Genomic DNA, 19,447 nt, shown 5'->3' with positions numbered 1-19,447 from the left:
TGGCTTGCTTGGAGGGTAGGACTGAGAGGGAATAGAAAGATGCCAGCGTTTGAAGAGCCACGGGGCGCAGTGGTTAGAGTGCAGTACTGCAGGGTACTTCTGCTGACTGCCAGCTGCCTGCAATTTAGCAGTTCAAATCTCAAGGTTGAACTCAGCTTTCCATCCTTCCGAGGTGGGTAAAATGAGGACCCAGATTGTTGGGGGGCAAGAGGCTGACTCTGTAAACCGCTACGAGAGGGCTGTAAAGCACTGTAAAGCAGTATATAAGTCTAGGCACTATTGCTATAGTTATAGTTGATTGGATGTTGCAGTAGGAGCCCTGGTAGCGCAGTGGTTAGAATGTGCTATTGCAGGCTGACTCTGCCCACAATCTGGAGTTCAGTCCTGACTGCCTAAAACTGACTCAGCCTTCCATCCTTTCATCCTTTGTTAGGGGCAATAGGCTGATTCTGTAAACCACTTAGAGAGAGCTGTAGCGCACTGAAGCGGTATATAAGTGCTATTGCTATTGCCCTTCCTCCCTCTCTCTCTCCCTTCCTTCCAATGCAGTATTGCAGGCTAACTCTGCCGACTGCCAACAGTTTGATCCTGACTGGGCCTTCAGACCTGCCACATTTAATGCTGTGGAAAATTGGGAGGGGGGAATTATATGTAATGGGGTAGATATAGTCAAAATAACATTCCTTTCTCAGAAAGTCAAGGACATCTTGCCCTGCACCTGGAGTGGTGTGATTGGGAGGCATCTCCAGTGTTGGATGGTGCCTGATTGGGCCATGTGATGGACATGTGGGTGCTGGGCAGAGGCTTGGACTTTCGTTTGGGTGGTGAAAACCTTGGAGCTTTCAGATTCGGGTTTTCCCAGATGTGCCAATAGGGCATCTCTAATAAAATGGGACTTTGAGGAACCTCAAGCCTCGGAGTCTTCTTTCGTTGGGGGTCTTACTTGGAAGCCTGACATGGGGTGCTGTCTCCTCCAACTGAATTCAGCCATATCTCTTTATTTTTCCATCTCTTTCAGGCTCCAGCCCTACACCTAGCAGCGAATCCCCGCCCACCGAGGTCTCCAACTACATCTTGGCCATCTACGGTTCCCGCCTCGTGATGGTCGAACAGATTGAGGCCCAATCGACCACGTTGGCCGATGCCATCATTCTCCTCACGGAGCACAAGGGCGAGCGGCATGAGGTGGGTGTCGGTAGCCGACATCCTCTTGAAGAGACTATAGAGTTTTGGATTTGGATTTGGCGGTTCTGATTATTGACATAAACACAATTAGAAAAGAAATTTTAAAAAGATCTCAGTTCTCTTCAGGATCATTGAGTAACCAGTTGACCAACCTACCCACTTAACCATAGCCTAGTCAAAGATGTCCAACCTTGGCAACTTTTAATCCCTGTGGACTTCAACTCCCAGAATTCCCCTGTCAGCTTCTTCGTTTAGAGCAAGGATGTCCAATATTCATAACTTTAAGACCTGTGGACTTCAACTCCCAGAATCCCCCTGTCAGCTTCTTCCTGTAGAGCTGAGGTATCCAACCTTGGCAACTTTAAGACCCGTGGACTTCAACTCCCAGAATTCCCCTGTCAGCTTCTTCCTGTAGAGCTGAGGTGTCCAACCTTCCTGTAGAGCTGAGGTGTCCAACCTTGGCAACTTTTAAGACCTGTGGACTTCAACTCCCAGAATTCCCCTGTCAGCTTCTTCGTTTAGAGCAAGGATGTCCAATATTCATAACTTTAAGACCTGTGGACTTCAACTCCCAGAATTCCCCTGTCAGCTTCTTCGTTTAGAGCTGAGGTGTCCAACCTTCCTGTAGAGCTGAGGTGTCCAACCTTCCTGTAGAGCTGAGGTGTCCAACCTTCCTGTAGAGCTGAGGTGTCCAACCTTCCTGTAGAGCTGAGGTGTCCAACCTTCCTGTAGAGCTGAGGTGTCCAACCTTGGCAACTTTTAAGACCTGTGGACTTCAACTCCCAGAATTCCCCTGTCAGCTTCTTCGTTTAGAGCAAGGGTGTCCAATATTCATAACTTTAAGACCTGTGGACTTCAACTCCCAGAATCCCCCTGTCAGCTTCTTCCTGTAGAGCTGAGGTATCCAACCTTGGCAACTTTAAGACCCGTGGACTTCAACTCCCAGAATTCCCCTGTCAGCTTCTTCCTGTAGAGCTGAGGTATCCAACCTTGGCAACTTTAAGACCCGTGGACTTCAACTCCCAGAATCCCCCTGTCAGCTTCTTCCTGTAGAGCTGAGGTATCCAACCTTGGCAACTTTAAGACCCGTGGACTTCAACTCCCAGAATTCCCCTGTCAGCTTCTTCCTGTAGAGCTGAGGTGTCCAACCTTGGCAACTTTTAAGACCTGTGGACTTCAACTCCCAGAATTCCCCTGTCAGCTTCTTCCTGTAGAGCTGAGGTGTCCAACCTTGGCAACTTTAAGACCTGTGGACTTCAACTCCCAGAATTCCCCTGTCAGCTTCTTCGTTTAGAGCAAGGGTGTCCAATATTCATGACTTTAAGACCTGTGGACTTCAACTCCCAGAATTCCCCTGTCAGCTTCTTCCTGTAGAGCTGAGGTGTCCAACCTTGGCAACTTTTAAGACCTGTGGACTTCAACTCCCAGAATTCCCCTGTCAGCTTCTTCGTTTAGAGCAAGGGTTTCCAACCTTCATGACTTTAAGACTTGTGGACTTCAACTCCCAGAATTCCTCAGTCAGTTTCCTGTAGAGCTGAGGTCTCCAACCTTTGCTACTTTTAAGACTTGTGGACTTCAACTCACAGAATTCCCCAGCTGTGCTGAAAGAAAGCCGTGTGGAATTCTGGGAGTTGGAGTCCACAAGTCTTAAAGACGCCAAGGTCGGAAGACTCCTGGCTCCGTGTGGTGGGATGTGAACTTCACCCAAACCTTCAGTCTCTTGACCTATGACTCCTTCAGAGAAACAGGCTGGTGATTATTTTCCTTTCTGGAACAGGGCCGTGAAGGGATGACCTGCTACTACCTGACCCACGGCTGGGCCGGTCTCATTGTGGTGGTGGAGAATCGGCACCCCAAGTCCTATCTCCACGTCCAGTGTGATTGCACAGATAGCTTCAACGTTGTGTCCACTCGGGGCAGCTTGAAGACCCAGGACAGTGTGCCACCTTTGCACAGGTGAGAGCCCAGAAATGCAAAATAGCAGGGCAGGTATGGCTGATCCGATCTGCATTCAAATGCTGAAGCTGTGCAACTAAGGAGAGAGAAGATCCCTGATCAGCCTTTGAGATTTATCTATCTAGTATCCACTGTTCCCTCTAAGGTGCGCACCTGCGCGGCCGCGCACATGCAAAGAAATCCCCGCGCAGCAGTTTCTAACTGCCGCGCAGAGATTTCTACCAAAGCAAACATGGGGAAGTCCTTTGCAGGCGGCTAGAACTGGCCGCCCGCAAAGGACCTCCCCAGACTTGTTTTGATGAGCCGCCAGTCCTCTTGCTTCTTCTCCTTCACCGGCAAAGCTCCCGCTGGCTTCCCCGCCCATGGCAGTGGTGCTTCTCCCTCCACGCGGAGCCCCTGAGCTGGCTCCTGCGTTATCCCTCCCCCTTCCTCCTCTGCCGTGCTTTTGAGGCCGCGGGAGCTAGTAGGAAAGCAGCAGCAGGGGTTACCCCTGCCGCTGCCTCCACCTCCACCCCTTTCCTACTAGCTCCCGCGGCCTCAAAAGCACGGCAGAGGAGGAAGGGGGAGGGATAACGCAGGAGCCAGCTCAGGGGCTCCGCGTGGAGGGAGAAGCACCACTGCCATGGGCGGGGAAGCCAGCGGGAGCTTTGCCGGTGAAGGAGAAGAAGCAAGAGGACTGGCGGCTTTGAAATGCAACCCCCTGGTCCCGCCGGTTGCGGATTTGATTCGGCGTAAGTGGGGGCCGAACACATGCTGAGCCGACTTTGCGCAGTGAGGCGGAGTAATTCAACCCCCCCCCAAAGAACGTGTGTGTGTGTGTGTGTGTGTGTGTGTGAGAGAGAGAGAGAGAGAGAGAATTGGATCAAAATTGGTGGCCAAAGGAGTGGAGGGAGGGAGGGAAGGAAGGGAGGAAGGAAGGAAGCCCTGCCCCCTGTGAAAAAAACTGAAGATGGAGCAGTGAATGAATAAACCATAAAAGCAACAAACAGTTAATGCGTAAGTAAGCTGAGGAGCAAGTTCTCAACTAAGGAAGAAATATAAGAAAGAAATATAAAAAGCTCAATATGCCAAAACACTTATTTTAGTCTTCATTTAATTACTTGTATTGTAGTCTGATGTAACATCTTTTTAAAGTTAACGTTAGTTAGAAAAGATAGGGTACAAAACTTAAATAATAAAAAAATTGTACATTCATTTTGAAAAATAAATGCAATACTTGATTAATTTCATATCTTTATTTAAAATAGTTTTGGCATGGCATATGATTTTATTGACTCAGTTGGAAATGATGTGGATGTTGTATCTGATTCTGAGGTATATATATTCTTAAGTAACATAACATATAGCATATTGTCCAAACTTGCTAGACTATTTAATTGATCTTACTACTTTAAAGGGGGAGAGTTTCATGATAAATTATTTTATTACATTTATGTTGCATTTATATATTATATTTATTACATTTATATTCCACATTATATATTTGTATTGTTATTTTAGTGTATATTGTCAATTTCGATAGATATTATATTGATATATCAATACTGATTTTAATCATACTAAATAACAATTACTGCTATTATTTACCAGCATTACATATTTACAGTTTTTAATATCGAGTTAGTCGTATTTTAGAATAATAGCGTTATCTTTTAATAGGATAATTGGCAAAATCTAATTCACATGTGATGGGTTGCATTCCAAAGGAATGTGAGAGGACAGGTTGCCTGCAAAATGCCAGGACCCAGGACCCTGTTGGTGCCATGTCTCTCTCTAGCCAGTCTAGCAATCTAAAAGCTGAGCAGAGAGCCTTTTTTTTTTCAGGGTGAGCGGAAAAGTATAGTCTTTGAGTGGCACTTTTCATGTCTGGCATTCATCAGGCTGAAACCTCGCTAGCAATCGGCGCTTGACGCTTGGTATGTTGCGCAAATGTCCAGCAGACATGACAGCAGTTCAAACTGTGGCTCTCTTAGGTGCTCAGGCATGAAACTGTGCCGCTCAAACACTATACTTTTCCGCTCACTGAAAAAAAATTAGAGGGAACATTGCTAGTATCTACCTACCTATCGTCTGTCTGTTTATCTATCCATCCATCCATCTATTCATCCATGTCTGTCTTGTCCATCCATCCATCCATATCTGCCTGTCTGTCTATCTATCCATCCATCTATCCATCCTTGTCTATCTATCTACCTATTCATATCTATCTATCTATCTATCTATCTATCTATCTATCTATCTATCTATCTATCTCTCTCTCTCTCTCTCTATCTATCTATCTATCTATCTATCTATCTATCTATCTATCTATCTAATATCTATCCATCCATCCATCTATTCATCCATATCTATCTATCTATCTATCTATCTATCTATCTATCTATCTATCTATCTATCTATCTATCTATCTAATATCTATCCATCCATCCATCCATCTATTCATCCATATCTGTCTATCTATCTATCTATCTATCTATCTATCTATCTATCTATCTATCTATCTATCTATCATCTATCTATCTATCTATCCATCCATCCATCCATCCATCCATCTATTCATCCACCTATTTGTCAGTCTATCTGTCTGTCTATCTACACTATCTATCTATCTATCTATCTATCTATCTATCTATCATCTATCTAATATCTATCTATCCATCCATCCATCTATTCATCCATATCTATCTATCTATCTATCTATCTCTCTATCTATCTATCTATCTATCTATCTATCTATCTATCTATCTAATATCTATCCATCCATCCATCTATTCATCCATATCTATCTATCTATCTATCTATCTATCTATCTATCTATCTATCTATCTATCTATCTATCTATCTATCTATCATCTATCTAATATCTATCTATCCATCCATCCATCTATTCATCCATATCTATCTATCTATCTATCTATCTATCTATCTATCTATCTATCTATCTATCTATCTATCTCTCTCTCTCCCTCTCTATCTATCTATCTATCTATCTATCTATCCATCCATTCATATTTGTCTGTCTATCTACCTATCCATATCTATCTATCTTATCATCTATCTATCTATCTATCTATCTATCTATCTATCTATCTATCTATCTATCTATCTATCATCTATCTATCTATCGCTGATTACGGATCTTACTTCTTCTTAGTTATATCTATATTGGTCCCTTGTGTGTCAGCCTGCAAATCAGGTTTCGGTGCCTGGACTACCCCTGTGGCTTCCTTGGCAAGGTTTTTCAGAAGTGTTCTGCCGTTGCCTATTTCCTAGGGTTGACAGGGAGTGATTGGCTCAAAGTCAGTCAGCTGGCTTTGTGCTTAAGGCAGGACTAGAACTCACGGCCTCCCAATTTTTAGATTGATGTCTTATCCACTAGTCCAACTGACTCTTCATTTATTATATATTACTAGCCGATAAACCAGCATTGCCCGGGCATTTATATATAGGGGGAAAATGTCCAGACCAAAAATAATTTCTAATGTTGTATTTTACCCCTTACCAGAGGGAGTCCCCTTGTGGAGTTCTGTGAAGCTGTTACCATGGCAATTCCACTGAACTGTACAGTTGAAGCCATTTTATGGCAGTACAGGAGAAGCCATTTTAAGGCACAACAGGCTGTCTCTTAACGGAACACACTTTCCGAGGGGTGTTAGGGGTGCTTTGGGTAGGTAGCCATGGTGGCGCAGTGGTTAGAGTGCAGTACTGCAGGCTACATCTGCTGACTGGCAGCTGCATTGCAATTAGGCAGTTCGAATCTCACCAGGTTCAAGGTTGACTCAGCCTTCCATCCTTCCGAGATGGGTAAAATGAGGACCCAGATTGTTGGGGGCAAGAGGCTGACTCTGTAAACCGCTTAGAGAGAGCTGTAAAGCACTGTGAAGTGGCATATAAGTAACGGCTATTGCTATTACTAACTACCTCTTCAGACTCAAGAAACACTCTGACCTCCCTCTCCCATCTTTTCCCCTCCCCTCTTCCCCTCTTCTCTGTTTTGGTTCCCCTCCTTCAGGCAGGTCCTGGTGATTTTATCCCAACTGGAAGGAAACGCCGGATTCTCCATCACGCACCGCCTGGCCCACCGCAAGGCCACCCAGGCGTTCCTGAACGACTGGATGTCAACGAAGGGGACGCACAACCCCCTGCTCACCCCCGAGGTGGCGGGACTTCACGGGCCCCGGCCGCTATGACAAAGGGCCCCCCCTGCCCCCCTCTTCTGCTTCTGCCTTTTTCTAGCCCCGCCTGTCTCCCGCGTTGCCCCCTCCGTCCGTGCAGAGCCCGTCAGGATTAAGGAGGACCGACGGATCGCGGGTTTCAAACTAAGCGCCTCTTCTCCTGTTCTCTGGGGTTAGGCCGGGAGCTGCTCAGGTTCCCCCCCCTCTCTTGAAAAACCCATCTCCCCTTTCCACCACCCCTTTCCCACAGAAGATGCACTTTATCCAAAGCTGCAGTCAGGATTGGAGAGCAAGGAGAAAAAAATTTTTAGAGCTGGGGGGAAGGATGCCCCCTCGCAGGTTCCAGCACACCGAACGGCCTGAGCGCGGCCAGCCGTCCTTCCCTCAGCCGCCAGATATCCTACGGCTGCAACAATATACCTCTGGCGAATGTGTCTGTCTGTCTGTCTGCCTGCCTGCCTTCCCTTGCGGTTCATGGCATCAGCAGCCGAGGTGGGGATGGGGGGCAGGCGGGTTAGAGAGGGGTCCTTTGCTCCCTTGAGGATGAAGGAGGTGAGTTTCATCTCCCTTCTAGCACCGGTGCTCCAGGCCCAGGAGATTTACAGCTGGGGGGGGGGGGGTGTCCAACCTTGGCAACTTTTAAGTCTGTGGATGATTCACGCAAGCTGTGCTGGCTGGGGAATTCTGGGAGTTGAAGTCCACAGGTCTTAAAAGAAGTAATGGCGAACGTTTTCAGCACCGAGTGTCCAAACTGGAACCTGTGTGCATGCGTGCCCATGTGCGCACCGGAGGACTGGAACCCAGAAGACCAGCTGGCTGGCGTGCACATGCCTGTTTTGGGGGCATTTTTGGCCATTTTTTGAGCCAAAAAGGGCCTGAAAACAGCCCTGAAAATGGCCCCAAACCAGCCTGGAGAACAGTTTTTTTGAACCAGAAGAGCAGCTGGCAATGGCGTGCATGCCCAGAGAAAGGGCTCTGCATGCCACCTCTGGCACACACGCCATAAGTTTGCTATCACGGTCTTAAAGCAACCAAGGTTGGACACCCCTGATTTCCAGAGAGATGGAGGCTGTAAGTCCACATGGGTAGACCTGGCCTGCAGTCGCCGAAGGTGAGTTGGCGTTTAGCCCCCGAAGCAGGTGGCACCAGCCCTCTCGCAATGCAACACAAGCCCCAAAAGCAGCTGTGCGGGACTGGTGGGCCAGGGAGGCGCTCTCCCCGGAGGGACTTTGTTGCTGCAACACAACGGAGCCATACTGAAGACCCTGAGCTGGGGGCGGTGGGTCTTTGCTTTGGCACCTGCCCCTGGTTCCCTCCTTGTGACCACCCACTCCCACCCCGGGGCTGGCCAAAGGAACAAAGGTCCAGCCTTCCATTTTGGTGGCCGGCCAGCTAATGCTTTATCTGCCTGGGAAGAGCAGAAGGTCTCCATTTGTCTTTGTGTTGTTGTGTCCTTGTCGTCGTCCTCCAGGGAGCTGACACCCGTGTGCATTTGATGGGTTGCGATGCCCTTTCGTTGCAGCCAGGGGCCGAAACGAAGGAAGCTAGCGCACAGGAGCCCCCGGCCCTTAGAAAGAGTTGGGAGTCTGTTTCTTTGGGCAAGCTCTCTAGCTGTTAAAAGAGGGAGGGGAGCACCCCCTCCCCAATGTCTGTTTTTGGCCCCTTCCTCATTACCACCACCCCCAAAGAAAGATGAGCCAGAAATCAGCCATGGAGGAGAGGAAATCAGATTATGGACAGTTTGTCCCTTTACTTTCCATGCTCCAGGTTGAGCTCTACCTGGAAAGGTTGACAAGGTGTGAGGGCATCGCCTGAAGTTTAGCACTTTTACATTCTGCAGGTGGGCACTCGGCCTCCCACAGAGGCCTTGAGGAGCCCGCCAGTAGAGAGATCCTTCCCTCTTCCAACGAAGGTCAGCTGAATCCTGCAGGGAGGCGCTGGGCTTCCGATGGATCGGTCCGAACGTCGGGAGGTGGTCGGGAAGAGGTCGAAGGGGAGTCGCGGAGCCTCTCTTCGAGATCTGTGGAGTTTAGACTCGGGGAACAGGGTATCTAGTGAAACAGGATGGGTTCAAAACCACGGAAGCAGGGATAGCGTCCTTCCTGCCAACCTTCTTGACCTTAAGGAGAGGATTGGAGGAAGCGTGGACTCAAGAATGTTGAGGAGTCAGCAGGAGTAGATGTTCCTCTTCCGGTTCTCTAAAGGTTTAGGGGACCTGGATTTTTGTGGCCTCCTATCTAGCTCACCGATTTCTGCCCCTGTGCTGATGAAGGCATCTTGAGTAGGTTTTATCTGCTGCAGATAGGAGATAAAGCCCCTTTCCTCTTCCCCAGCCTCTGTCTAGGCAGAAGATACAGGGAGGATAGCAAGGGTGGAGCTCGGAGTAGGGGCGGGCTTGTGCCCTTTGTTTGAAATTTGAGTGGAAAGTGGGACTTCCCAGTGGGTCTGGGGGCAGCCAGTTTGCTTGACATTTTTCTCCCAGGATTAGTTGGTGTTTAGCAAGACCAAAGGTGAAGTGAAATGGTCAACATTTGGCCATAGTTGGCTTAACAGGTCATCTGGAGACACGTGCGGCGGCCGGATCTTCTCCAGAGTCTTTTGCCAACCACATGGCGGCACGACAACAGACATGGTTCATCCTTGACTGTTGGGAATCTCCTGCAGAGGAAGCACCAGACCATGCCAACGTTTTAGCTCTGCGGGCTGATCGCAAATGGGACAGAGCCATAGAGAAGAGCATTAACTCAGACCAGCCGGAGAAGGGAAAAGGTGGAAGGATATAGGTGACCTTAGAGAAAGTTGTGTTCCTGCTCCTGTGTAAATGCAGCAGCTGGAAATTAGGAACGGGGGGATGTTTTCCTGCACCATTAAATGTCATCCTCCGGAGTCGAGTGGATAGATCCCCTGTTGATCGGAGAATCCTGCATTTTGTAGAATTAGACCGATTCTCTGGTCCTTCCCCCTAACACCCACCCACCCCAAAGAAAATTGATGGGTATGGAAACGTTTGGCCACACCGATGACAAAAGAATGTGGACATCCTTCCAGAGCAAAGTGACAGCTCTCTGTGTTCAGAAAAAGCCAGCATTTCAGTATTCTAGCACTTTCTTTGGGAGAAATGTAGTTTAGTGACCTTTGGTGGCAGGTGGCCACGGGCTTTGGGAATGGGTGAAGTGGGGCGGGGCTATGAACACCTTTCTAGGAAATCTGACCAGCTGGTTTTGCTCACCTGTCCATCCAAAGGGTCACGGCCAGCAACCCGCTCCTTCCAAAGTTTTGATACTCCCCTTCAGACGTCAAGAGTTGGTTGAACAGAAATTTCCTGGCTGCAGGAGGGACTTGACCTGAGTGGTGCAGTGGCCTCACTTGTGAGCTCTCGCCTCAGAATCAGGAGCCTTTGAGTTCGATCCTAGGTAGAGGCAGATATTTCTCTCTCTCGGGCACACTTGAGAATATACCTGCCGAATATAACTCCGCACTGACGACAGGAAGGGCAACTGGCCAGGAAACACTCTGCTCCATTGTTCGTTGCTCAGACTCCACCTCGATGCAAGGGATTATGGGGGTCCTTAAAAGAAGATGATGAGGAAAGGACTTGACCTGGGATTATGACTCTTCTCTCTCTCCCTCTTTTCATGGAGAGCTCAAGGCAGCCTCCATGTTTTTTAATAGCCATTCTTCTTCCCGAAGAACCTTGAGCAGAGGTGGGGAGGAACGTTTTGCAGTGAACACTGATGTCAGAACAGATTTGTTTGCAAATATGCCATAAACTCTCAGGAGGAAGGGAGGGAGGGAGAAGGGCTTCGGCAATGGCATAGGCATCGCACGCGAACCTCCAGAAGGACAGGGTATGCCTCAACTTGAGGGCTAATGTGGCATTGCCAGGACTTGGGGAATGAAGCCGCAATGCCAATCTTTTTATCATACTTCCTATCTGTAACATTTATCCCTCACCCATATTCAGGTCGCAGCGGAGACGAAGCTTAATTTCCTCTCCCTGTTTGTTTGTTTCTTCTGCCCTCTTCACGTTGGCTTCCAATGTCAACGCTCCATCCTGCCTCCTTTTTTCATTGTCCCGGGCCAAACACAAAACGGCCCCCTTCTCCCTCCTTTTATTTGTTTGGATTTCCCATCTGAAAATTCCGTCCGGCATTTTCTGCTTTTCTTCGTTCTTTTTTCTTTCTTCCTTTCTTTTCGTGTCTAATGTATGTGTGTGCGTGTGCGTCTTTCGATTCACTTCTCACCGAGCTGTGAATAATTTTTAATCATGTAAATATTGTGCACCTCTTAAGAAGAAGAAGAAGAAAGCATAGGATATTTTATCAATTGTAAATCGGACCCATAATCTGTTCCCTGTATAATATGAATTCTCTCCCATGAGTGGTTTTCAAGCTCAGGTTCAAAAGGACCAAATAAGAATTAAAAAGTTGGTTTTTTTTTAATCATTTGCCTTTCTCGATGCATTTGTGGGGGGTGCAGATATTGAAAGAATGAAAAGAGTACATTTACATTTTTTTTTCCCTGGGGTGTTTGGGAGACACACAATTACAATTTCCACCGCCTTTAATTGGCACAACCAAGAACATTTCTCAACCTTGCTGACTTTACACTGTGTGAACTCCCAGATTTCCCCAGCCAGCCAGAATTCTGGGAGTTGAAGTCCCCCACATCTTAAAAGTTGCCAAGTTTAGAAGACATCGGTTTCAAGCAACACATTTGGAAGGCTACAAGACGGAATTTGCTCAGTATAGTAAACTTGGCTAAAACATGGGACGTTTGTGGTTAGATATATTTCAAAATTCAGCTGCTCCCATCATTTTATGTGAAACCAATGTCCCTTATTTGAACATGAAATCCATGGTTCCAGCAGTCATTCTGGGCTTAGCAAGTTGGATAATTCAGTTAGCATTTTCCGGTCTCCCATCAATGCTTTGTGTTATGTGCAAAAGTGGAGATAATCCTTAAGTTCTCAACTGTATGTATTGCCTGCTCTACTCCGGAGTAAATGGAACTGGGAAAAGGAGATTCTAAAACAGGGGTTCTCAAACTTGGCAACTTTAAGACTTGTGGATTTCAACTCCCAGAATTCTGGGAGTTGAAGTCCACAAGTCTTAAAGTTGCCAAGTTTGGGAACCACTGCCATAGATGATTCATTTGGTAGCTTATTAAGGGTTCTCCAAAATGGGATCATGGATATGGGACCATGCAATGAAAATTGTTCTGTGCATGCACAGAAACGAAAATCAAGTAGGAGAACCAGTTCGGGGGCGTGGCAGGGCTGGGCCGCTGCTGGTTCCAGCGCGCACTGGCAACGGTGCACGTGCCGACAGAGAAGGCTCTGTGTGTCACCCCTGGTATAAATGCCATAGGTTCACCATCACTACTGTTGAATTCTAACCTCCTTAGAAGCATCTCACCATTCGGGGATGGCAGATAGTGGGCTACAATCATGTTCTTTTGCAGGGAAAATAGATAAAAGTGAGAAACAAGTTGTGTGTAAGGGGAGGGATCTGATACATTAGGCACATAAAACATGTACAGTGTTTAGGTCTGCTGCTTGAGCAGGGGGTTTGACTAGAAGACCTCCAGGGGTCCCTTTCAACTCTGATGATATTCTATGCTGGGTGCAAATATACATTTTGTAAACTAGTCTTAGCTCAGTTGAGTTGCCAAGCCACAAGGAGGTTGGCTGAACAGTCCTCAACAGCAGAGGGCAGCAAAGGCCAAAGATCAGCATTAACTGTTCCTCCTAAGCCACAATCCTCCATAAGATGAGAAGATGACATGGTTGGAAGACAGAATAACGAGCTGGAAGGGACCTTGGAGGTTTTCCAGCCCAACCCCTTGCTCAAGCGGGAGAAGCCCTTGGAGGGAAACTCTCAACCCTTAGAGTGACTCCCGTTTGATACGTTTAATTACAATCAACGGAGTTTATCTATCGAGTCCCATCTCATAGTTGTTCTCGGCAACCCCAAGAAACGCCCTGTCATCAGAGGTCCAATGCCATTATTGGCTGCTCTGGTTCATAGCTACCTGCCCACCAACCTTCCTCCCACCTGAGGTCTACTTTCTTCAGATCTGTCAGACTTCACCCATCTCCCCCGGATTGCAGACTCAAAAGCTCAACGTGAAAACATTTGGCTCATTTAAAATGGAAACTTCCTCACTATGCATGAGGCCATCTGGAGACACTTTCAGGTGCTGCCGTTAGATTGGAGAGCAAATGGAAGCTGGGCCCTGTCTACAGCGGCTTCTGAGGTTCAAAGGTTCATACATCTCCTAAAATAAGCTCTTCTAAAATAGGAATCAAGATCACATGAAGTGTTAATACACTTTACAATGCCTTGGTAGGGCCACACTTGGAATCCGGCATCCAGTTTTGGCCGCCATGATGTAAAAAAACATGTTGGGACTCTAGAAAGAGTGCAGAGAAGAGCAACCAAGATGATTAGGGGGCTGGAGGCTAAAACATAAAGAACAGTTGCAGGAACTGGGTATGTCTAGTTTAATGAAAAGAAGGACTAGGGGACACAGGATAGCAGTCTTCCAATATCTCAGGGGTTGTTGCAAAGTCGTGTCCGACCCATCGCAACCTCATGGACAACGTTCCTCCAGGCCTTCTTGTCCTCTACCATCCTCTGGAGTCCATTTAAGCTCACCCCGCCTGCTTCGGTGACTCCATCCAGCCCCCTCATTCTCTTATCGTTCCCTTCTTCTTTTGCCCTCCATCGTTCCCAGCATGAGGCTCTTCTCCAGGGAGTCCTTCCTTCTCATTAGGTGGCCAAAGTATTTGAGTTTCCTCCTCAGGATCTGACCTTCTAAAGTGCAGCCGGGGTTGATCTCCTCTAGGACTGACCGGTTGATCTCCTCTAGGACTGACCGGTTGGATAGCCTTGCAGTCCAAGGGACTCGCAGGAGTCTTCTCCAGCACCAGAGTTCAAAGGCCTCCATTCTTTGGCGCTCAGCCTTTCTTATGGTCCACCTTTCACAGCTATCCATTGCAACTGTACAAAGAAGATGGGGACATGGTGGCTCAGTGGCTAAGACACTGAGCTTGTCGATCAGAAAGGTTGGCAGTTCGAATCCCTAGTGCCGCATAACGGAGTGAATTCCCGCCACTTGTCCCAGCTTCTGCCCAACCCAGCAGTTCAAAAGCTTGTTAAAAATGCAAGTAGAAAAATAGGAACCACCTTTGGTGGGAAGGTCACAGCGTTCTGTGCACCTTTGGCGTTTAGTCATGCCGGCCATATGTTCATGGAGACGTCTTTGGACAGCGCTGGCTCCTTGGCTTTGAAAAAGATGAGCATCGCCCCCTAGAGTCAGGAACAAGTAGCACATTTGTGCGAGGGGAACCTTTACCTAGTTTAATGAAAAGAAGGACTAGGGGTGACATAATAGCAGTGTTCCAATATGTCAGGGGTTTCCACAAAGAAGAGGGAGTCAAACTATTCTCCAAAACACCTGAGGGTAGGACAAGAAGCAATGGATGGAAACTAATCAAGGAGAGAAGCAACCTGGAACTAAGGAGAAATTTCCTGACAGCGAGAACAATGAATCAGTGGAACAACTTGCCTCCAGAAGTTGTGAATGCCCCAACACTGGAGGTTTTTAAGAAGATGTTGGATAACCATTTGTCTAAAGTGGTATAGGGTTTCCTCCCTTTGCAGGGGTTGGACTAGAAGATCTCCAAGGGCCCTTCCAACTCTGATTCTGTTCTAATTTGTCTTCTTGGACATCCAGGGTGCTCTTGGGAGTCTTCACCAACATCAAAGTATCAATACTCTTCCTATTGCTAAAGTTTAATGCTGATACAGTCAAAAGCTACGTATATAGACAACCGTACCAGCAAAAAATAAATATCCACGCAACGTTGTCCAACATCAATAATTACAACGTTAATGAATGCCAAGGCACATTCCAGGTAGTTAAACCATTGACTCTTTCCATTCATGTGATTTATCATTATAAGTACAGGTCTCGGTAAGTCTTAATGCACAATAAAAGATTCCCTTGAATCAAAATGTTTTGAATTTCCTGCATCTAAAATATAGCACCAAACTTTGCAGAAAAAAAATTCTAGTTCCCAATTAGCACTGGGACTTTCAATGTGATATTTGACACCCTGCACAGGATGAAAGGGGGTGGGGGTGGGAATCAAAATTAGTGGCAGGAAAAAACATTTTCTTGATTTCCCCCCCTCCCTTCCTGATTGTTATCTCTTTTGATAAAGAGAAACTACCCTAGGTTTCCTTCCAAAGGTCACTGCTAGTGACCTTCTACCACTTCCATTCCATTTTCCATTTATTGAATTTATAGGCCGCCCAATCCCGGAGGACTCCGGGCAGCTTACAGAAATAAGGAATATTAAGGAGGGATTAAAACAATAAGACACAACAAAATTAAAAGAACACAACATGCACCCTGTCTAAGCGGGGCTGGCCCTCAATCAAGAGGTCAACAGCCCCAGACCTGCTGGAAAAGCCAGGTTTTGATAGCTTTATGGAAGGCCATGAGAGTGGGTAGGGTCCGGATCTCTGGGGGTAGCTCATTCCATAGGGCCGGAGCGGCAACAGAGAAGGCCCTACTCCGAGGCATCGCCAGCTGGCATTGTCCAGCTGATGGCACCTGGAGAAGGCCCATCCTGTGCGATCTTATTGGTCTTAGAGAGGTATGTGGCAGAAGACGGTCTCGTAGATATCTGGGTCCTAGGCCATGTAGGGCTTTAAAGTGATAACTAGCACCTTGAATCGTGCCCGAAGACTGCACCATAGAGAGTATTTTAACTTATTGCACCTGTGTCTGGTTTGCCAATCGCACAGTGGCAGATAGGACAGCGCTTCAAAGGGTTAATATTACCCAGAGGATCATGGGTTGCCCTCTCCCCTCCTTGGAAGAGCTTCATAGCTCCCGCTGCCTTAAGAAAGTTTAAACATCCTTAAAGATCCATCTCATCCTGGGCTCCCCTTTTCTTTTGAACTATTACCATCTGGCAGATGGTACAGGATAATAAAAACAAGGACAAATAGACTAAAAAAACAGCTTCTATCCCAGGGCAGTAACTATTGAATTGTACCGTATATAGTGCAATATTAATGCAATGTCAGGTTTTCAATTTTAATTATATAGAATGTGAAGGGTGTGTGTTTTTATTTTTATAATGTACACTGAAGATGGCATTTAATTTCATTGTACGAGGTGCAATGACAATAAAGTAAACTAAACAGAGGGGAAGAGAGACCGGGTGAGCTTCATTCTCCTGAATGAAAGGATGGTGTCCTTCCTCTTCTTCAGTAATGAATTTGCCCAGGAAGTGGGTGTGAACCTCTCGAATTTTCCAAACTTCTCTCTTCCATATGCAGCCTCTGTGGCTTCCATCCTTCCATCCATCCCAAGGGAAGGAAGGAAGAGGAGGAGGAGGGAAAATTATTCTCCAAAGCACCTGATGGCAGGACAAGAAACAATGGGTGGAAACTAATCAGGAAGAGAGGCAACCTGGAATTAAGGAGAAACTTCCTAACAGTGAGGATAATTAACCCGTGGAAGAGAAGTTGCCTCCAGAAGTTGTGGGTGCCCCATCACAGGAGACTTTTAAGACGAGACTGGACATCCACTTGGTTATATCTAGTCCAGTGAAAAGAAGGACTAGGGGTGACATGATAGCAGCGTTCCAATATTTGAGGGGCTGCCACAAAGAAGGGGGGGGGTCAACCTATTTTCCAAAGCATCAGAAGGCAAGAGAAGAAACAATGAATGAAAACTGAACAAGGAGAGAAGCAACCTAGAACTAAGGAGAAATATCCTGACTGTGAGATCAATTCACCGTTGGAACAGAAGTTGCATTCAACTTCTGCCGCAGGGTTCGGACTTATCCCCCCTACTATTTAACATATACATGAAACCGCTGGGCGATATCATTCGGAGGCACGGGATAAAATACCACCAATATGCGGACGATACGCAACTGTATCTGTCCGCCCCATGCCAACTCAATGAAGCGGTGGACGTGATGAACCGGGGTCTGGAGGCCGTTAAGAACTGGATGAGCGCTAACAAACTGGTACTCAACCCGGACAAGACCGAGTGGCTGTTGTGCTTCCCTCCCAATAATTTGGCCAATGTACCAACACTTAGGCTGGGGGGTCAAATTTTATACCCCTCAGATAGGGTCCACAACTTAGGAGTCCTCCTGGACCCACAGCTGACTTTTGACCACCAGCTGTCAGCTGTGACCAGGGGGGCATTTGCCCAGGTTCGCCTGGTCCGCCAGTTGCGGCCCTACCTAGACCGGGAGGCTCTCACAACAGTCACTCGAGCCCTTGTGATCTCTAGGCTGGAATACTGCAATGGGCTCTACATGGGGTTGCCCTTGAAGTGCATCCGGCGACTACAGTTAGTCCAGAATGCAGCCGCGCGAGTGATAGTGGGCGCACCGCGGTTCGCCCACGTTACACCCGTCCTCCGCGAGCTGCACTGGCTACCTGTTGGTCTCCGGGTGCGCTTCAGGGTTCTGATGACCACCTTTAAAGCACTCCATGGTAGTGGATCTGGGTACTTGAGAGACCGCCTTCTGCCGATTACCTCCCTTCGACCAATTAGATCGCACAGACTGGGCCTCCTCCGAATCCCATCTGCCAGTCAATGCCGACTGGCGACCACACGGAGGAGAGCCTTTTCTGTTGCAGCTCCGACCCTGTGGAACGATCTCCCCGTTGAGATCCGTACCCTCACCACCATCCAGACCTTCCGCGCAGCCCTCAAGATCTGGCTCTCCCAGCAGGCCTGGGGATAGGTTCCCAATTCACCCGCCCGAGTGTTTGATTGCTGAACGAAAGTTGTGTTTTATTATTTTTCTTTGTTCACATTTTGTTTTGTTTTTTGATACTGCACCCCCCTCCCTTGTGATTGTAAGCCGCCCTGAGTCCCCTCAGGGAAAAGGGCGGCCTATAAATTTTAATAAATGATAAAAAAATGATTCAGAAGTTGTAGGTGCTCCATGACTGGAGGTTTTCAAGAAGAGACTGGACAATCCCTTGTCAGAGATGGGATGGGTTCTCCTGCTTGAGCACTGTACTAGAAGACCTCCAAGGTCCCTAGTCTGATTGATTGATTCCTTTTGCCTCCTTCAAAACATTTCAATTAGTCTCTCTGTGCCTGTTTGGGTGGGTGGCTGGGGCATTGCGATGTTTCGGCTCTTCAGAATGAGCCAATTTTTTTGTTGTTCTTTTCAATGGGGAAAACTCAAGGTTTTTTCTGGTTAGAGATAGAGAGAGGGAGGGAGAGAGAGAGAGATAGAGATAGGAGATAGATAGATAGATAGATAGATAGATAGATAGATAGATAGATAGATAGATAGATAGATAGATAGATATAGAAAGATAGATAGAGAGAGAGAGCTAGATAGAAATAGAGATAGCTAGATAGATAGATAGATAGAGAGAGAGAGAGAGAGAGAGAGAGAGAGAGAGATTAGATAGATGATAGATAGATAGATAGAGATAGAGATATATAGATAGAGATAGAAAGATAGAGATAGATAGATAGATAGATAGATAGATAGAGATAGATAGAGATAGATAGATAGAGATATAGAGATATAGAGATAGATAGAGATAGATAGATAGATAGAGATAGATAGATAGAGATAGATAGATAGAGATATAGAGATATAGAGATAGATAGATAGATAGAGAGAGAGAGAGAGATAGAAAGATAGAGAGAGAGAGAGAGAGAGAGATAGAAATAGAGATAGAGATAGCTAGATAGCTAGATAGATAGATAGATAGATAGAGAGAGAGAGAGAGAGAGATTAGATAGATGATAGATAGATAGATAGATAGAGATAGATAGATAGAGATATAGAGATATAGAGATATAGAGATAGATAGATAGATAGATAGATAGATAGATAGAGATAGAAAGATAGAGATAGATAGATAGCTAGATAGATAGATAGATAGAGATAGATAGATAGATAGATAGATTAGATAAATGATAGATAGATAGATAGATAGATAGATAGATAGATAGATAGATAGAGATAGAGATAGAGATAGAGATAGATAGATAGATAGAGATAGATAGATAGAGATATAGAGATAGATAGATAGATAGATAGATAGATAGAGATAGAG

The 19,447-nt window shown here is 46.6% G+C and overlaps 1 protein-coding gene across 4 annotated transcripts in view; it reads left to right on the top strand.

The window, feature by feature from the left end:
* Positions 1–7,750, top strand: part of CAPN15 (calpain 15) — a 135,928-nt gene extending 128,178 nt beyond the window's left edge. For all 4 annotated transcript variants that reach the window (XM_032231248.1, XM_032231249.1, XM_032231246.1 and 1 more), the window contains exons 10-12: positions 1,019–1,185; positions 2,963–3,141; positions 7,154–7,750. In XM_032231248.1, coding sequence (XP_032087139.1) covers positions 1,019–1,185; positions 2,963–3,141; positions 7,154–7,331 — 524 coding nt within the window. In that variant the 3' untranslated portion in view covers positions 7,332–7,750. The remainder of the gene's footprint in view (positions 1–1,018; positions 1,186–2,962; positions 3,142–7,153) is intronic.
* The last annotated feature ends 11,697 nt before the right edge of the window (positions 7,751–19,447 follow it).

The sequence above is a fragment of the Thamnophis elegans genome, chromosome 14, assembly GCF_009769535.1.
Source record: "Thamnophis elegans isolate rThaEle1 chromosome 14, rThaEle1.pri, whole genome shotgun sequence".
Classification (NCBI taxonomy): domain Eukaryota; kingdom Metazoa; phylum Chordata; class Lepidosauria; order Squamata; family Colubridae; genus Thamnophis; species Thamnophis elegans.
This window is presented reverse-complemented; position numbering and strand designations above follow the sequence as displayed.